This window comes from Stegostoma tigrinum, chromosome 22 (genome assembly GCF_030684315.1).
Source record: "Stegostoma tigrinum isolate sSteTig4 chromosome 22, sSteTig4.hap1, whole genome shotgun sequence".
NCBI classification, from domain to species: Eukaryota; Metazoa; Chordata; class Chondrichthyes; order Orectolobiformes; family Stegostomatidae; genus Stegostoma; species Stegostoma tigrinum.
Window position 1 is genome coordinate 13,139,728 of NC_081375.1, and position 16,369 is coordinate 13,156,096.

The window sequence follows — 16,369 nt, forward strand, 5'->3', positions numbered from 1 at the left end:
ATTTTTCTTTCATTTAGTAAAAGTTTGCCAATGTGCTGATAATTGTCTACGTCTCAGAGCAAGTGAATTCCATCAGGCAACTATTCCCAAAGGCCAGAAGTTCCCACTGGTCAAACATTACCCCTCCAGATGGAACTGACACCCGATCTGGAATCACACTCACACTAGCAGCACTGAGAGTGATGTGTGTGTGTGTGTGTGTGTGTGTGTGTGTGTGTGTGTGTGTGTGAGAGAGAGAGAGAGAGAGAGTGTGTGAGTGAGACGTGTCTGAGTGTCTATGTAGGTGTGTCTCTATGTGTGTGCATTTTGTCTGTGTGCATGCGCGCATGTGTGCCTTGAGTGATGTGCGCGTATGCTTCCAAGTGTGTTGTGTGTGTGTCAGTCCCAGACGGAGTGTGTGTGTGTGTGTGTGTGTGTGTGTGTGTGTGTGTGTGTCCACATCACATACAGGGCAGAGATTCAAGATGGCAGCTCACCACCACCTTTCCCTTATTTACCTATGGGATGTGGGCATCATTGGCTTGCCAGCATTTATTACCCATCCCTAGTTGCCCTTTTAAAGTGCAATTACAAATGGGCAGCGCATGCTGGTTTTGAATGCAACACTCATTTCCTATGAATAAATTTACGGAAGGCGTTAGTTAATTGTTTAGGATAAAAGATGGGGTTAGTTCCAAAACCTGTAGGCAGGAGTAACTGTTGTAAGGGAGTGATTGATTGGGTCAGATATTCAGGAAAGAATCTTCCTCCTGAATTGTATGAACTACTATTTTCCACATGGTGGAAAGTACAGAGGTGGAATTTTTTATTAGAATTGTAGAATCCGTACAGTGTTGAAACAGGCTATTCAGCCCAAAAAGTCCACACTGTCCCTCCAAAGAGCAAACCACCCAGACTCATTCCCTTATCCCTGCATTTCCCCATGTCTAACCCATCTAACCTAAACATCACTGAACACTATGGGCAATTTCCCACGGCCAATCCACCCACCCTGTGCATACCTTTGGACAGTGGGAGGAAACTGGAGCACCTGGAGGAAACCCACGCAGACACAGGGAGAATGTGCAAACTCCACGCAGACAGTTGCCTGAGGGTGGAATCGAAACTGGGTCCCTGGTGCTGTGAGGCAGCAGTGCTAACACTGGGCCACTGTGCTGCCCCATCCTGGTATGTTATTGAGCAGTGAATTGCTTTCACAATCCTGGAAAATGATACGGGCCCAAAGTGGAGGAATTCAACCTCTGGGTAATCATAAAGGAATCGAATCACTTGCATTGAAATGCTGTGCTGATATCTGCTTTCTCACATGGAATATGAAACTCACAAATGAAAATCCCAAATTTAAAACTGGAACTTCTCCAGTAAAACTCCTTCTCCAGCAAATCTCACAAGAGAGTGGAGTTGTTGCAATATGTGTCTGTGAGCCAGAATTTCTGTAGGCTCTAACTTAAATTAAAAAACCAATGTTACATTCCACCTCCTGCGCAATTAATCGGTGATGAGTTTAAAAATAACACTGAGGCAAACACGCACGTAACTTTTTTGGAATTTGCCATACAGCACAGATGTAATCACAGCGGGTTCCTGATCATTTGGGAGAATATTACAGCCAACCTGCCGGATGGTCACTAATCTGTGTTCACTACAGGTCAATCACTTCATTATTCATGACCAAAATTGAATCTCATCAGCTCTGTGTGGATGCTGTCCATGTTGATTTCAGTGAGATTGGTCAGAGGAATTACCAGCCACAGCTGCTGGTTGCTTGTGCTGCTTGGTTCTCCGAGTAAAATAGCTCTGTCCTACTTCTCACTCTGCTGCTTTGTTCTTACACCACCACGGAACCAACTGGCCAATTACCTCATCAATCAGGCTATCATCCTCTGTACCAACTCATCAACCCTAACGCAAAAAATGTACTGTGGTCCTTATCCTCACATGTCGAAATGCTCATACACCCATTTCAGTTGCAGCGGTTCACCATGGCTCAGTGAATGCGGTCTTCCATCCCTCTTTCGCTTCTCCCTGTTCAACTTCATTGAACTCCTTGAAACATATGACTGTCTGCGTGCCCCCCACTTTTCTGATGTTGACGTTTCCCCAGTCTCTTTTGCATCCCAATGTTAATTGCCCTAACACTTGTGGCCGCGCGTTTAGCTGTGTGTACCGTAATGTCTGAAATTCCCATCCTGAGCCCCTCTGCCACTTAACCATTCTCTCCCCTTTAAGATGTTTCTTAAAACCTGCTATTACCTGTCTTAATGTCTCTTTATGTCATTCCACGTCAAACATTACTTGACAACATCCCTGCAACGTGCAAACCGTGCTTTGTTCCACATTAAAGATGCTATAAAAATGCCGGCCCATATTTTGACATATACAGCTGCTCCATGCATCAGTAACTCACTCCTGGATCAACCCCTCCGGCTCCCATCCTCCTCTACTTTCAACAAATTAGTTCTGTCGTTTTTGACCTGGATTTAAGAAAAAAAGTCAATCTCTCTCTTCCTCCCTGTTCTTAGCTCTTCTCCCACTCTCTGACGGATATCCTGAGATATCTCTCAGCACTGAAGAAATGATATAGAAATAGAATTTGCAGTTCAACATTCACCAGTGTGGGTTTGCCAGTCTGTTACAACACAAGTAATGGACACTCACCTTATTTCATTCCATTCAATGTAGCCGCTTTTGTCCTTATCAAGTGTTTCAAACGCTTTCCGAATTGTTTCATCAAACTGCGCTGTTGACTTGAAGGAGGACATATACTCGAAGAATTTGTGGTAATTAAAGGGACCTGGTCAAACGAAGCAGAGGTTCAAATGATGAACAAGAATCGAGCATGCTAGCATTGGTTGACCTTTGAACTGGTTGAATCAGGTCGTGTTGGTCTTGTTCGGATTATCAAACCCCACTACTTCGTAACGTCCCTGACCATCATTTACTCCATACCAACTAATCATTTTGGCTCTGGCATTCAGCGATCCAGACGGAACTTTTTGTCCCATTTGAGGGTGCGGGCTGAGTTAGGTGAGGGTAGACTCTCCTGCCAGTGGCCAGCATGCCAGCAATATCTCAAGTGTTGTGCTGCCAATTTGGGTCAATTATCAGAGAGTGTGACTGGGCATTTCTGGGTGTCTGGCACTTCAGGCAGGCTTTCGGACCTTCCCTGCCTACCTGGTCCAGGTGGGGCTGCCCCTTGTGCATGGCCTTCCCCTACACAATGGTAGTGTGATAGCAGCCGTCTAATGCAAATATTTTCAAAGCACAAAGTTGGTACCTTGAGATGGATGTGTCCCTGCTCCTCACGCTCCCTTACCTGCAACGGTGGGCTTCATTCTCTTGATAATCCTCCAGCGCTGAGACAGCATCCTAAAATCAACAGTGAGTATACAGTCTGTCGTCGAGCTGGCCAATTAGGTGACTGCTCGCGACATAGATGATTTTAGGGGTCCCCACACAAGACTCAAAACCCTACCCTCAATTGACCAACAGGGAAGGGTTAGCACCACAGCGCCAAACAGGAGTGGCCCTAGCAAGATCCTTCGCATTGAAAGAAAAGTCATAACCAGACTCAAAATGTTAATTCTGTTTGTCTCTCCCCAGATGCTGCCAGACCTGCCTAGTTTCTCAGCATTTTCTGAGCCTGTTTCAAATTTTCAGGGAATGAGCTCCATTCATTATGATGATGTCATGTCAACTTGGGTTGGGAACAGTGTTAACCAGGAAGAACTTAAGAACTAACATAGAAATCTTCCTCATAGACTTAGGAACAATAGCTATTATCTCAATGTAACTTGCTATCAAGCAATAAATTACATTTGGTTTAAGACTCTCCTTATGAGAATACCAAATAGTTTTCTTCTAACACAGTAGACCCTATAGATAGAGTCATAGCATTAGAGTTACACAGCACAGAAAGAGACCTTTCACCCAACTCATCCATGCCGACCAGCATTCCTAAACTGAACTAGTGTTGCTGCTACTTGCCTGCATTTGACCAATATCCCTCTAAACCATTCCTATCCTTGTACCTGGCCAAATGTCTTTTAAATAAAGAGGGAAGAAGATGGTGGCAGAAAATCTGTTAGATGGACCTTACACCATTTGTAAGGAGCTTTGGTGAGGATCATTATTCAACAATTGTAACTAAAGAACCGAATGCAATGCTGATAAATTAACTGATGCCAGTTCTATTCAGTGTTTATCAGGCAGAAATGTGTAATGTTATTGGTTCAGGTAGATGTAAAACACAGTACAGAACTATCTGGCAACAGGAGCAACTTATATTTACAGAGTCACTAAGGTAGTAAAGTGTATCATAGTCCTTCATAGTGCTGGGATATAAAACAAAATTAGATGCCAACCATATAAAACCATGCCAGTGTGTACTCAAGGGCTTGATCAAAGAGGTAAGTTTGAACGTTCATTTTTAAAGAAAGAAACAGTAGCAGAGACATTCATTGGGTGGATTTGAGAGCTCTGGTCAATACAGTTGATAGCGCAACTCAAATGGCTCAATTTGGGGAAATGTGGGAGGCCAAATTTAGATGAAGGAGAAGAACCAGCAAGATCTTCAGTGTCTCAACCACAGCTTATACCCTCCACTAATGCCAAAATCATTCTTCCCACAGCTATTTGTAAGAGCCTGTGGGGAAATTGTGACTATTCATCTTCAAAACAACAATGATTACATTTCAAAAGCAAGTGAAAAGCTTTCAAACTTCTTGAGGATATGAAAAATCCATCAGAAATACAGGCCTCTTTCTTCTTTTTGGCATTGTTACATCACACATTCTCAACAAAGTATCATTTCCATTCTTTATTTCTTAAATTGTACTTTAGTTGAAAACCAAGTTAAAAACCTTCTTCTGCTGCACATGTATTACTGAGTCTAGAGTATGCTTTCCACATATCTTGAAACCATTTCTGAAAATAAATTTAAGTGGAGGGGCACTTTTACATCTATTTAGCTTGGCTCATCCTCCAGCCTCAGGATCAGAAGTTATGCTTTCTAATCTCACTGAGCATGTAATTTAGACTGATACTTCAGTGCAATCCTAACAGGGGGCTGCATTGTTAGAGGTGCCAGATCCCAAGTAATCTAGTTTATATTACATTTAAAGTAAACTGTCACAGTGTTGTCGCAATGTTTGTAGGAGTTTGCTGTGCACACAGTGGCTGCCACATTTCCTAAGTTACAACAATATTAGTGGCACTTAAATAAAAATGAAATACCACCTTTACTGGAAATCTGAAATAAAAGCACAAAAAATTGCAGAAGTTGGCGACAACTGTGGAGAAAGATACAGAGTTAATGCTTCAAGTCCGATATGACTTTTCTTCACTTTGGGATGACCTGAAGTTGTGAAAGGTGCTATACAAATGAAAATATATACCATTTCTATTGATGCTGGAGGAACACAGCAGCATCAAAGTTGAAATGATTTTTTTTTCTGAAAAGGGGCCCCGACCCGAAATGTCAGCTTTCCTGCTCCTCTGATGTTGCTGTGCTCCTCCAGCATCAATTGTGTTGTCGCTGGCTCCAGCACCTATTGATGCTGCTCTAAGCTTTTGCAGTTCCTTTTGGCTCAGAGCTTGGCTGACGCTTGCTGGCTGCTTCAGGTAAGTGCAGTTTCAGGGTTTCAAACACAATTTATTTTCAAAGCTGATGGTCCAGATATAAATTTGTGTTTTTGTTCAGCTGAATATGTTCAGCTTTTCTTTCACATCTAGGTGGTTAGACAGAAATTGGAGCAGTGTTTCGATTCGTAATCAACAGCAAGCAGCATCTAAGAGCAAGGCAAAGCGTGATTGATGATTTTACCTCTGACCCTCAGTTCGCTGGGCATGAGGGATATATCGTGGTCTGTGAGAGTGGTGCCCATAGCATGAGCAACCTGCTTTACATGCGTATTGAAACTTGAAGAGGCCATCTTCTCTGGTTCAAATGGCTGAAGTAGAAGTGAGAGACAATCAGTGAGTAACTGAACAGAGTCACAGACAACACAGGCGGCTTAGACAGGAGTTGGCTATTTGGCCCATCCAGCATGCTCCACCATTCAATATGATTGAGCCCATCAAATGCCCTTTGCCCTCCCCTGTTCCTGTCCCCATACCCCCGGGAGGCAGAAATCTACCAACCCCGGCATTATACACACTCAAACTTCCACAACTTTCTGCGGCATTCCTAAGATTCACAATCTTCTGAGTAAAATCACTTCTCCCTGTTTAACTGGCAACCTTCTCTTTTAAAATTGTGCCCCCTGGTTCATGACTCCTAAATAAGTTCACGACTGAATAGCTTGTAGCATCTCACGCCTCATTGGGGTAAAATAAAAAATCCAGACCACGCAGCCAACCAGAATATTTAACTCAATGTGCATTGCTTTGACTTAAAATAGCAATAAAAATAAATGATAGAGTCTAGTTATATTTGAAAGCAATTTCCCGAAGGTTATGTAGTGATATTAATCATTTACCTGGTTTGACTGAAATTATGATGTTTGAATTGGAATTTTTTCAGATTCACATTTAAATAAAAAAAGGCAATGTTATGTTTCATGTTTTACTCAATCATGCATTCAGTGACTGTATTGTCGAAAACACTGAGCTGAAAATGCATGTAAATTAATTGGAGCTCTGAATCACACTGCAGATGCAATTTGGTTGTGGTATTGACAATGCGCCAAACCAAAGGAGATTATGAAGAGGACTTCATGCCTGGCTGAGTCACATTATGTAACCTAACTGAATAGGAAGTGGTGGCACAAATTGGAATTTTATGCTGGGTTAAGATCTCTGGATCAGATGTACACTGTAATCCAAAATTTCAAACAGGGTTTTACTCAAAGCATTTGTTGTCATTATTTTTGCAAAACAAAAATGCAAGGCTGAATTTCTGAAATAAAGTCCTGCAAAATAATGTTGTGCATGGAGCAGGAAGGTGAAAACTTCCTCAGAGCCACGTCCTCTGAACTTGCTTCCACATTGGAATTCTGAAGTTAATTGATTAATTTAAGCAAAAGCTGGATAGAAATACAAGGGTGAAAGGAACAGAAGGGTACATTGGCAGCAGTCGCTAAGGCAGAATGGGAGGAGGCTCATGTGATGCAGGAATGTCACAATGGCCCAGAGGGGCAGAATGGACTCCTCTCACACTCTACTTTCTCAGCATTCCTTCTTCCATCATTTTTTAGTATTTGCAGATTCAGTTTCCCCTTAAGAGTTGCTGAAAAAATGCTGGCTCTAACAATCTAATTATACCATATAGTCCTAGAGATGTGCAGCATGGAAACAGACCTTTCGGTCCAACTCATCCATGCTGACCAGATATCCAAAATAAATCTAGTCCCATTTGCCAGCATTTGGCCCATATCCCTCTAAACCCTTCCTATTGATGCACCTGCCCAGATGCCCTCTAAATGTTGTTGTACCTACTCTACCATCAGTTCTGGCAGCTCATTCCATACACACACTACCCTCTGCTAGGAAAAAGTTGCCCCTTGGGTCCCTTTTAAATCTTTCCCCTCTCATGTTAAACCTCTGTCCTCTAGTTTTGGAATCCCCTACCCTGGGGAAAAGACCTTTGCTACTCATCCTACCCATGCCCCTCATTACTTTATAACCTCTATTCGGTCACCCGTCAGCCTCTGGTGCTCCAGGGAAAATAGCCCCAGCTTATTCAGCCTCTCCCGACAACTCAAACTGTCCAATGAAAGCAACATCCTTCTGAATCTTTTCTGCACCCTTTCAAGTTTAATTACATATTTCCTATAGCAGGGAGACCAGAATTGACTGCAATATTCCAAAGGTCATTTCTCATTTGTTCATAAAACCTTTAAATTAAATAGTATTTGAGTTGGCAAACCATTGGTTAAAGTGTCTACTGATTCAACAGCACTAATCTTGAGTTTCACAAGGAGCAGTGACACAGAGGATTCTATGGCTTTGAAAGGCTAATTGTTACTGTCAGATAAAGATGGAAAGTTCAACCCTGGAGGTGTTCTTCTGGACCTCCAGGAATCAGAAAGCCAGGAGAAGGCTCACTTCTGGAGTACCACTGAGCAGTTAGTATGAGTGAACTGAATGGGAATGACAAAAGCAAAAGAAAAATAATAAATTGTTGGTTTTTAAAACCCTGATTCCTTTATGTTGTTTATTATAGACTTTAGATATGCGGGTAATTGTTGTTTTTGAAAGGCTGTTTCTCTCCAGTCAGGGAAGAGTAAACTGTTGGAGCTTTGAGATCTTATCCCGTCTAAGTGAGGATATGAAACTGCAATTGCGTGGAGATTGAGATACCGGGACAACTTTCAATAGACTGAAGAAGGCTAGCATACTGAAATTGTGGATTTTGTGGATGGATTTTGACGGACTGAATAGGGAAATACAAACTGTCACTCATGTGAAATGTTAGCGAACACAGGGAAGTCAAATGGAGAAATCATTCTGAATGTAGCTTTGCGTTATTTTGTTGTCTTACAGTGAAAATGTCAAAATCTTTTATTGCAGCTTTGAAATTAAGGGAAACAGGAAAGTTCACTATAAAGGCTACTTGTAAGCCACAACACCTCAGAAACAGAAGAAACAAGGCAAATATGAACACCTTTTGATGAGAATTAAATTCCCACAGAAGCATTTATGATCTTCTTTGGCTAGAAGTGTCAAGTGGATGATTCATCTTGGCCTCCTCAGGGGGTCTCCAGCATTACAGATGTCAGTGTTCAGTCAATTTGATTCAGATGTCAGGCTTCAGTCATGTGATATCAAGATCCGACTAAAGGTCAGAGAAATACGGCGTAGGCAATGGGGCCTAAACAATAGTACAGAAGACCCATGCTCCAGTACTTTCTGCATCCTTAGTCAAATTGTTCCCGTACTACAACACTGACATCTACTTGGCAATGTGGAAAAAATGCCCTCCACACTCACAAAAAAATCCAGGACAAATCCACACTGGTCAGTTAGTGTCCCATTAGTCGACTCTTAATCATCAGCAATGTGATGGACGATGTCATCAACAATGTTATCAAGCAGCATTTAGCAATAACTGGCTTCCTGATAGGTTGTGTCAGAGCTGTTTAGCTGCTGACATCATTACAGTCTCAAAACAACTGAATTCCAGATATGAAGTGACCACGACTACCATTGGCATCATGTAGTCTTTGACGAACTGTGACATTAAGCAGCTTCGCACAACTGAAGTTAATGGGAATCATGGGGAAAATCTTCCACTGATTGGACTCATGCAAGAGTAGGCCAGACGTTGAGAGATCTGTGGAAAGTAACTCATCTCCTGACTCCCCAAAGTCTGTCCAACATCTGCGAGGCACAAGCCAGGAGAGTGATGCAATATTTCTCAAAGAGTGCATCATCAAATACTCACAATAAAGACTATGCAGTTCAACATTACATCAACCGGCTCAAACATTCACTCCTTCCACCATTGGTGCACAGTAGTAACAGTGTCTACCATCCACGAGATACAGTGCTGCAACTCATCAAATCTCCTTTGACCTTTCAAATCCATGACTTTTGCTGACTTGAAGGACAGGTGCAACAGGCACATAAGGACGTCAACAGCTACATACTTGGATCTCTTTATTATCACTGGGTAAATGAACTTAGGTCTCTCTCTCCAACGGCACTGCAGGTACACATACACAATATGAACTGCAGCAGTTAAAGAAGGGAGCTCAGCACCATCAACACAAGGACAATTAGAGACGGACACACCATTGGCCTTGTCAATGATGCTGAATGATTGATTGAATAAAACCAATTGATCTGAGGCAACAATGGATGTGTCAATGCTAAGGTGATGGAAGTAGGGGGTCTTTGCGAATGAATGTGAGAGAGCTTTGAAGCTGAATTCAGGGGCAAGTGGGAAGCTGACATTAGAGACAGTTCATTGAAGATTGTGATGAGATGGAGGGCTGGATTTCAACAGAGCTGTGAGGGAGAATTGTTTCACAAACCTTCAGAATTTCTGTTTTCAGGGTGACTTTCAAAATTAGCCATCTCACAGCATTCGGGTGGCTATTTGGCCTTTGTACTTCAGTTAGTGTTTTGATATTAACCAGTGAGTACCACACTCCGACTCTTTCTCCACAGTCCCGTAAACTGTTCCTTTCCCAGTATATATAAATATATATTCATCCCCTGTTGAAAATTACTGTTGGATATGCTTCCACCAGCCCCTCAGCTAAATAAAACTAAATAAGAATTAAAAGCATCAGCAGAAGCCGGGCATGATTCTTTTGATATTGTCGCTGTTGAAACAGCAAACTCAAGTAAGATTTACACACACTTGACAGACTTAAAAAGGCGCATGCCTAACCTTTAAGACAGTGATGATACAATATGGTTCTCATGGTGTGAAGTTTCTACTCTTCTGATATTTCATGAGTGAAACCATTGGAAATTTTCTAATATTAATTGTTCTGATGGCTTCACACATAATGATGCCTGTGAATTTGAATTTGGAGGTTGGTGGAGATGTATGGATTGTTTTTTGGAAATAATCCATTTAAACTTTCTTCCAATAACGCATTTCTTGGAAATTGCGTGGTTCCACATAATTGTTGGACTGGGTTCCTTGAATTCACTTGGAGGAAAACACCGGGCTGTTTTTAATCTCTCGTTTTAAAGCTGGACAGTGTTTTGCAGGTTTCGAGATGAGTTTGGAGTTGTAGTTTGATATGAATCAGCAGGGTAATGCACTAGAAATCAATCCCTGCTGTTTCCAGAGTCATCACGAAAGTTAAAGATTTTAAGGAGTGTACAAGGTCTCACAATTTATCTGATTTTCAGATCCAGGAATATAGAAAGTACAAACCAGGTTTCCATACTTTACATCAATTACTGTTTATTACAAGTGATTCACACAGATCAAAAATGATAAACCATTTGTATATAAGGCTACAATGTAATCTAATCCCCTTATAAACTCTCTCCGCACATATAAACAGACAGAAAAATTAGGTCTTTGGGCAGAGGGGAAAGACATTTCAGTTGTCTTTGTTGCCAGGTTCTGTTTTTGACATGATCCTTTTGGCTGGCTATTACCTTGTTCAGTCATCTTTCCCCGGATGCTTCCATTGGTTGGTGAGAGGCACAAGGTGGCTGGTTCATTTAAATAAATCTCCGTTAAAAGTCATGGCTGTGTTTGCTGACACTGAGGCGAAAACGCAGTATGCTCTAGGGAGACACTTGTGGATGTGCCAGTGACTGAGATTTACTGAAAAGTATCCACATGCATGTCTTTCTCACTGGGCTGGCTGCCAATTTGAGAAAAGAGTGCATTTCCTGATGCTAAGGGTACTTAGCACTATTCTCTGTGAATACATGTATTCATGTTAATGGGTGTGACTACGAATGGAGAGGGTGTTGGGGGCTGTGGAAGTGATTGTGCAAGGGTGAGAGATTGGGCTCAACAGATTGGTGGGGGTTAAGATATCAGGTGGGGAGGAAGATATCAGGCAGATGCGGAGAAGGAAAGAGAGGATGGACAGATCCCATTCTCTCCTCCTCATGGACCCAATCATCACCCCAATCTCCATTGTACCCACCCCTCTCTTGTCCATTCTGTTTTCCCCCTCTTTCTTCCTGGTCAGTTCTCTCTTAAGCATCCCCACACCCAACCCAGTACCCATCAGTTCTCTCCCTACTATCCCATCCGAGAGTACTTTCAAGCCCATGTTTGCTGTGTGAACAAGCACAGTGCAGCCTTTTGTGCTTGAGTCAATGACGTACAGACCGTGGAACTGCATGCACATTGCAGTATGAGCATGTGTGTGCAATTATCTTACAGTTCCAGTGTCTCCAAATACTGCTAAATGTCTAGCTTATTGCAACGGTTGCAGAAAAGACAAACAGGTTTACTTCAGGTTCTATAGTGAGTTTTGACTGCAGAGGTGCTGCTCCTGAGCTAGTGAAGAGCTGAACATTTCTCTTTCTCTCTAAACATTTCCCAGCTCTTAGCTGTTCAGTGACCAATCACATGAGTGATGACAGGCCAAAGGTCTCTGTTGAATAAAGGGTCACCAGTCCATTAACCAATCATTGATAAAGGGAACTGCAGATGCTGGAGAAATCCAAGATAACAAAGTGTGTAGCTGGATGAACACAGCAGGCCAAGCAGCATCTCAGGAGCACAAAAGCTGATGTTTCGGGCCTAGACCCTTCATCAGAGAGGGGGATGGGGTGAGGGTTCTGGAATAAATAGGGAGAGAGGGGGAGGCGGACCCAAGACGGAGAGAAAAGAAGATAGGTGGAGAGGAGAGTATAGGTGGGGAGGTAGGGAGGGGATAGGTCAGTCCAGGGAAGACGAACAGGTCCAGGAGGTGGGATGAGGTTAGTAGGTAGGAGATGGAGGTGCAGCTTGGGGTGGGAGGAAGGGATGGGTGAGAGGAAGAACAGGTTAGGGAGGCAGAGACAGGTTGGGCTGGTTTTGGGATGCAGTGGGTGGAGGGGAAGAGCTGGGCTGGTTGTGTGGTGCAGTGGGGGGAGGGGATGAACTGGGCTGGTTTGGGGATGCAGTGGGGGAAGGGGAGATTTTGAAGCTGGTGAGGTCCACATTGATACCATTGGGCTGCAGGGCACATCCCAGATGTCCAAGTTCTTCAAGGACCCGCAACTTTCCCCCCACAGTGGTCGAGAACGCCCTTGAACGCGTCTCCCGCATTTCCCGCAACACATCCCTCACACAACGCCCCCGCCACAACCGCCCAAAGAGGATCCCCCTCGTTCTCACACACCACACCACCAACCTCCGGATACAATGCATCATCCTCCGACACTTCCGCCATTTACAATCCGACCCCACCATCCAAGACATTTTTCCATCCCCACCCTTGTCTGCTTTCTGGAGAGACCACTCTCTCCGTGAAACCCTTGTTCACTCCACACTGCCCTCCAACCCCACCACACCCAGCACCTTCCCCTGCAACCGCAGGAAATGCTACACTTGCCCCCACACCTCCTCCCTCACCCCCATCCCAGGCCCCAAGTTGACTTTTCACATTAAGCAGAGGTTTACCTGCACATCTGCCAATGTGGTATACTGCATCCATTGGACCCGGTGTGGCTTCCTCTACATTGGGGAAACCAAGCGGAGGCTTGGGGACCGCTTTGCAGAACACCTCTGCTCGGTTTGCAATAAACAACTGCACCTTCCAGTCACAAACCATTTCCACTCCCCCTCCCATTCGTTAGATGACATGTCCATCATAGACCTCCTGCAGTGCCACAATGATGCCACGCGAAGGTTGCAGGAACAGCAACTCATATTCCGCTTGGGAACCCTGCAGCCCAATGGTATCAATGTGGACTTCACCAGTTTCAAAATCTCCCCTTCCCCCACCACATCCCAAAACCAGCCCAGCTCGTCCCATCCCCCCACTGCACCACACAACCAGCCCAGCTCTTCCCCTCCACCCACTGCATCCCAAAACCAGTCCAACCTGTTTCTGCCTCCCTAACCTGTTCTTCCTCTCACCCATCCCTTCCTCCCACCCCAAGCCGCACCTCCATCTCCTACCTACTAACCTCATCCCACCTCCTTGACCTGTCCGTCTTCCCTGGACTGACCTATCCCCTCCCTACCTCCCCACCCATACTCTCCTCTCCACCTATCTTCTTTTCTCTCCGTCTTGGGTCCGCCTCCCCCTCTCTCCCTATTTATTCCAGAACCCTCACCCCATCCCCCTCTCTGATGAAGGGGTCTAGGCCCGAAACATCAGCTTTTGTGCTCCTGAGATGCTGCTGGGCCTGCTGTGTTCATCCAGCCTCACATTTTATTATCATTAAGCAATCATCATGTTTTTTGTCAACAGGAGCTACATCTGTTAATCCCCTTTGCTCCAAATCATCTACAAACCAATTGTCAATTACTGCTTGTTCAAACAGTTGTTTCCATAATGCTTGTTTGGCTGTCAGGTTACTTGCTTTCAAGACATAAACCATTCTTCCAAACATTTGTGTTAAAAGTAGTACTTTCCGATTTCAGTCCATAGTGTTTGTATTATTTGAATTTTTTAAAAAATGGAAATCCCTACAGTGTGAAAGTAGGCCATTCAGCCTATCAAGTCCACACTGACCCTCCGAAAAGCATCCCACCCAGACCCACCCCATTCCTGCAACACTGCATTTTCCCAAGGCTAAACCTCCTGACCCACATGTCCTTGGGTACTATGGGCATTTTAGCATGACCAATTCACCTAACCTGCACATCTTTGGAAACCCATGCGGACGTAGGGAGAACATACAAATGCCACACAGACAGTAGTCTGAGGGTGGAATAGAACTCAGGTCTCTAGTGGTATGAGACAGCAGTTCTAACCATTGAGCCACCATGACCACCATAACTATACCCCTTTGAAGTAGGTGGGACTTTAATGTGGGCTTCCTGGTTAAGAGGTAGAGACACTACTGCTGTACCACAGGGGCTTTTTAAAAGCACAAAAATAAAACTTCCCATCCTTATAAGTTACAATCATTAAAAGAAAGCAGTTTCACAGTTCATCTCTCTTGTTTCTGAAAATACTCTTTGTTGAATTCAATGGGAAAACCTGATAGTCTTTCTAAGAATGTATAGAAGAATCCTTGATTCTGTTTCCTGAGCAAGCTGTGATTGCAAAGAACTCAGAGACACTGTAATAAACAGTATGTTGGTGACAGGATAATAAAATGTGAGGCTGGATGAACACAGCAGGCCAAGCAGCATCTCAGGAGCACAAAAGCTGACGCCTCGGGCCTAGACCCTTCATCAGAGAGGGTTGGTGACACTTGTCTGCATGTCAGACTGCCAGTCCACCAATGACCATTCTACATCTTACCCATTTTACCTTCAAGAACTATGATGTAGTTATCAATAACTTTATTTCTCAAAGTGCAGAGAGAAGTTCATTTTCCCTCTCTGCCAGGTATGAGCAGATATGAATTTGTGAATATGTGACTGGAATTACTTGCAGGGGTAAAAATGTATCTTTTTATATTACAAACTGTGCATTAACCAATTATGTATTTTCAAGGAAAAACAACTTGCTTTGTAACAAATCAATAATTTGTGACTATTAAAGAAACCTGGTTGTTGAATCTTTTTTATTCCAAATTTAATAGAGAAAGCACATGATTGGCCACAGTGGGAACCAGGGAAATCAATTATAATTATGATGTGAATAGAGAGAGATAGTGTGCTCCTTTCGCTCAGTCACAACATCATAAACGATTATCCATCAAGTGTATATTTATTACTTGTCATGATTCAAGCGCTGGTTCAAATTTCACGGTAAAATGAATGAACATGTCACATTAATACCACATTGTGAGAAGTGTCGTTTACCACATAATGCAGAATTTGTTCTTGAACATGCTGCTAGGGTGAGCTGTGACTCTATAAGCCCATAGCATCCAGCTGTGTATCACAGGCTGACTGCTAACTATTCAGTTTAGAAATTTTAAGGCTGGCTTTACATTTTCTTCATTCAATGTATTCACAAAGCCATCCTGATATCACACATACTATGACTGCCATTTGGAATGGGCGTATATGTACGTGCATTTGTGTTCCTTCAAAATCTGCCTATTGTCTTTTACTGTAACAATTATTTTACCTGTATAGTTTTTGCAGGTTGCTTAAGGGAAGCTGATGGCATTGTGGTAATATCACTTGTCCAGTAATCCGAATGGCTAGGCTAATGCTTTTGGGACAGAAGTTCAAATTCTACCATGGCAGCAGCAGAATTTAATGTAAATGAATAAATATGGAATTGAAAGCCAGTGTCTGTAATGATGATTGTGAAACTTGCTTCGATTATGGTGTAAACCCATCTAGTTCTCTAATGTTCTGTAGGGAAGGAAATCTGCCATCCTTATCTGGTCTGGTCTACCTGTGACACCTGACCTACTGCAATATGGTTAAGTGACCCTTGAAATGACCAAGCTAGGCAGTCAGTTCACGGGCAATTACAGAAAAAAGGAGAAGAAAATAAATTATATCTTCTGGAGACAGTATATTGCTGACGAGCCATCCATTTGGGCAGGAGATAACTTAAAATGCTGTTGCCAAAGTTAGACCATTGATTATTTTTTAAAATTAAAAACTGGAAATATTGACTGAAAATCAACTAAAAGAAATTATTTGATATACAAAAATGTTCCAGAGGTTTTGCAATGAAGAATTTCACTGAAACAAGCAAGAACAGAAATTGACAGACAAACTCGGCAGGTCTGGCAGCATCTGCGGAGGGAGAAGCAGAGTTAACAGTTTGAGTCCAGTGATTTTTCTTCAAAACTAGAAGGTGTTAGAAAAAGTTGGCATGTAAGCTGATTGTCTTTAGAGTACTGTGTCAGTTCTGGTCACCCCTGT

At 43.1% G+C, this 16,369-nt stretch overlaps 1 protein-coding gene across 1 annotated transcript in view; it reads right to left on the reverse strand.

Annotated features, from left to right (window-relative positions):
- Nucleotides 1-16,369, reverse strand: part of LOC125463826 (parvalbumin-like EF-hand-containing protein) — a 35,690-nt gene that overhangs the window by 9,678 nt on the left and 9,643 nt on the right. Inside the window, exons 2-3 of the mRNA XM_048555579.2 lie at nt 5,825-5,951; nt 2,659-2,794 (exon numbers count right to left, since the gene is read on the reverse strand). Coding sequence (XP_048411536.1) covers nt 2,659-2,794; nt 5,825-5,933 — 245 coding nt within the window. The 5' untranslated portion in view covers nt 5,934-5,951. The remainder of the gene's footprint in view (nt 1-2,658; nt 2,795-5,824; nt 5,952-16,369) is intronic.